Raw genomic sequence first — 4,024 nt, 5'->3', positions numbered from 1 at the left:
CCCCTCCTCCCTCCCTCCCTCCTCCTCCTCCTCCCCCCTCCTCCTCCTCCTCCTCTCTCACCTCGTCCTGGGTCCTCTTGGCTCTCTCCTCGTCTCTCCTGGACTTCTTAAGAGCATCCGGACCGACCACAGACAGAACGCTGCGCAGCCTGATGCACAGACACAGACACAAACACACGGTTGGACCCTGACACCAACGCCTCCAGGAGGACCTGGTCCCTGACACCAACGCCTCCAGGAGGACCTGGTCCCTGACACCAACGCCTCCAGGAGGACCTGGTCCCGTCCTCCTCTCTACCGTCTGAAGCTGATATTAGAGCTGATGATCGTTTCGTTATCGATAGATCAGATATTATTGCTGAACAGATAGTCGGTACGTGAACACGTCTCTCTGATCTACTCAAACCTTTAAATAAAGTTTTAAACACGTCATTTAAACGCACCTCTCCCGGCGGTCAGCCGGTCCCTCTCCGAACAACGTGATTGGCTCTCCGAGCGCCCGGAGGCCGGCCTTCACCTCGGCGTCGTCGGTGGAGACGGTGATCTGCCGCGCTCGCCGCCTCCGCTCGAACGCGGCGAGGGCTTCCTGCTGCCGCTCGCTGACGCGCTCCTCCAGCTCCAGAGTCTCTCCTGCACAGCATCATGGGAAACGGAATCTCAGTCACACGTCGCACACACATTTACATCCTTCCGTTTACAACGTGGGACCGACCTGACGAGATGTTGATGTTCCCCGCCTCGATGCCCGCCTTCACCGCATCACTTCCTGTTGATGCGCTGCTCGCCGCCTCCGATTTCAGACGCTCGCGCTCTTTTTCCTCCAGGCTGCCGTAGAACACACGGCTCCTCTTCACGGCCGGAGCCACATCCTCCTCGTCGGACATTTTGATTCAGTTCTGCTGCTGCTGCCCCAGAGGCTGCTGGGAAACCTACAGAGAAATAAACACGGTTTGATCGGGAAACATATTTGCAGAAGACAGCAGGGGGAAGATCAGGAGGTCGTGGGTTTAGCCAGCTGGCTGTTCAGCTGTATCGGGAGCCTTTTGTTGAAACAGGTTGAACTTTTCTTAAAATTGATCGACCAATCACAGCCTGAATGGGGCGGGACATAAAATAAAGTTTTACGTTCTACAGTAAACTTTCAAATGTTGAACTTGTTCTGCATGAATGGTTCTGATGAGATAGCAGCATTAACAAATTAAAGGATTTAATGAATGAAAACAAGAAACTGCAGTTTATATCTATACCAGCGGTGAGCTATATTACAATAAATGACAACGCATATCATTCATATTTTAACATAATAACAGTATCTTTTTATCTTCTGTTATAATAACACTCTGATTTGAAGTAGTTTGTCCTCCGTGTTGAGGAAAGAGCCTGTGCAGTGGAAATGAGCTCCGAGCTGCTCTGGTTTACTAAAGTTACTGTAACGTCGTTCCCTAGTCTGGTTTCCATCAGGTGGGGGTTGTGCGGGTGCTGCTGGTGTATCGTGAACCCGTCCCGGTGTACAGATACAAGGCTCTTCACATAGTCCTCTAATGGTTTCACACCACAGTTGAACACACGTAGCGTAAATATGTATATGATGAATATAGAGTAGAGCCCAGGTACGTTAGGGTCGTTATCTGCCCGCCACGCACAGCGACTCTCCAGGATTTCTGAGCAGGGAGTCAGAAGAAACAGCCCAGGCAGCCCCCATCGGGTGGGGCCGGTCGGCTCAACATCCGGACGAGAGCCGACAGCCTCCCCTGTGACGTCCCCGCACCTACCAGACGCTCTCCAACGTGTTTCTACCATAATCTAAAATACCCAGTGCAGGCTGTGACGGGGCCCGACCGGAAAGCTGTGATGGCGACTTCTTTCATTTCAACATGTTCAACCATCCAGCTTAGCTCACCTACATTTGGCCCCTCTGCGGGAAAGTCCGGGGCCCCTGGTCTACATGGCTCTCTTCTCTAAGTGACTCAGGGGGAAGGCCAATCACAGAGCAGCCTTTAATCGTGGATCCTTTTCTTACGGGCGACAGCGATGCTGCCTCCCAGCAGCGCTCAGAACAAACAGGAAGCAGATTTCTGCTCGCGTCAACAGGAAAAAGCCACGAGGGGCAAACCGGGGAGTCTGAAACCCCGGCAGCAGCGGCGTTCTGTAATTTAACAGAATTGTGGGCCGAGACTTTGTGGACGAAGAGTGAAATCGTGGCTGACCGCTTCAGGTTTAACTACCAATCAGAACTGAGACCCTGCTGCGGGGTTCATAATTCAGTGCAGTCTGAACCAGAACACGATCCCGAGTCCACAATCAGTCCGCAGCGCTGGTCGTGTCAGACTGGCGAGGACCTTCCAGCGGAGGCTTAGAGAGAACGACAGGAAGGCGTTAGACCGGGGCCCGGCTGAACGCCTGTGGACCTGAAGACCAAGGTTCAAGGGAGGAAACCCTGTTTCCAGTCTGCAGGTCTGATCCAGCAGCTCACACACATCTGTTCATATCGCTTCACGCGCAGGGAGTCGGGGTCCAGCAGACCCTGTGGGACCCGGGGCCAGGGACCCTGGTCTGGTCTCTGCTGGACCCCGACTCCCTGCGCGTGAACCGCATGTTCATGAAGAAGAAAAGACCGCGAGGGGCCAGCAATACCGTCGGTCCCCCTACACGTTCCGGCCGTGGCCCTCAGGGGCCTCGGTCGTAATGACCCCGCTCAGAGGGAGGTGGCCACGGTGAGGTCCTCGGTGTTAGAAAGAACAGAGAGGAACTTCGAGAACAGGAGAGAAGAACAAACCGAGGGAACACACGTCTAGCGTTAGCATTAGCATCCCCATAAACACCAAGAAGGCTGCGTCACGCTGCGTCACGCTGCGTCACACCTGAGCAGGCCCGCGGCAGGTGCGTCTCTCAGGTGATAAAGTTCAAACATAAAAGGTTTAATTAAAAACTCACGCGAACAGAAACGAAGCTGCGGCGTCTGCGAGCGCCGTGACCCGGATGTAAACACGTCCTCAGCGTGACTCCGACGTAAACGCGTCATCGGCGTGACCCGGACGTAATAACATTTTGTCCCGCAGGGACTCCGTTAAAATGTGCAGATTGAGGTTGAGGCACCGTGGATTAAATTATTCTTTGTGCTTTGTAGGGAAGCATGTTTCTGTGAGTCTCGAGACAATAGCGCATGTTTTCCTCTTTAATAAACTGTCAGGACTTGAGTTGAGGCTTTTTCTGGTTTATCTTTGTTTGGGCACAGTGACGAGCATAAACTGATCTCCAAGGCAGTCCTTCAATTCTTGCATGACACAGGACTGTTTGTAAGAATTTAGTTCAAACTTTGACCTGTGGAGGGCAGTAATACGCTCATAAGCGTCCACACTGCCGGAATCTTACAAGAAGAAGAAGAAGAAGAAGAAGAAGGTAGTTCTTCCGGTACACAGAGCGGAGCGAGCCCGGGAAACACCGCAGCAGCAGCACACCTGTCAGGTAACTTTACTCTCACCACAGCAGCTGTTAGCCGCTCAGCTTAGCCTCTCGCTACCGTTCAGCCCGTAAAGTATGACCGAGCTGCTCCGGGGTCTGAGTCCTCAGTACCGGACCCCGACTTAAACTCACTAATGGTGAACCAGCAGGTCTGTTAGCTGCAGCACATTGATTCATTTAAGTGTCGATCGGGCTTTCTGCTGCGCCCTGTAACCATGACGATGGGCCTCCAGCTCTGACCTCTGATTGGCTGCTTACCTTAGTCACGACTTTAGGTCCAAACTATCAGGAGAACCCAGTTATGTTCTGACCCAGGAGAACCCAGTCCTGTTACTAGTGACTATCAAAGTGCCAAGGGTTTAAAGCTCTGTTAGCCATTGAAGTAGCTAAACATCTGATAGGTGAAGGGTTCTGAGTCTGCAGGAGAAGCTGACTGGAGAACCTGTCGGCTCAGCCTGAGCTTGTTCTCTAAAAGGTTCCTCACTAAAGTTTTATTTGATTTTATTAGGATCCCTATTAGCTGATACAAAAAACTGTCACGTCTGTTCTCTGAAGGTTCCTC

The 4,024-nt window shown here is 52.4% G+C and overlaps 1 protein-coding gene across 1 annotated transcript in view; it reads right to left on the bottom strand.

Moving 5' to 3' along the window:
* prpf4 (PRP4 pre-mRNA processing factor 4 homolog (yeast)) overlaps positions 1 to 2,360 on the bottom strand; it is a gene marked incomplete in the record, with an annotated part of 9,233 nt that extends 6,873 nt beyond the window's left edge. Inside the window, 4 exon segments of the mRNA XM_046066925.1 lie at positions 62 to 149; positions 444 to 630; positions 713 to 929; positions 1,901 to 2,360. Coding sequence (XP_045922881.1) covers positions 62 to 149; positions 444 to 630; positions 713 to 884 — 447 coding nt within the window.
* Positions 2,361 to 4,024: the final 1,664 nt, after the last annotated feature.

The sequence above is a fragment of the Micropterus dolomieu genome, linkage group LG13 (genome assembly GCF_021292245.1).
Source record: "Micropterus dolomieu isolate WLL.071019.BEF.003 ecotype Adirondacks linkage group LG13, ASM2129224v1, whole genome shotgun sequence".
In the NCBI taxonomy this organism is placed as follows: Eukaryota; Metazoa; Chordata; class Actinopteri; order Centrarchiformes; family Centrarchidae; genus Micropterus; species Micropterus dolomieu.
This window is presented reverse-complemented; position numbering and strand designations above follow the sequence as displayed.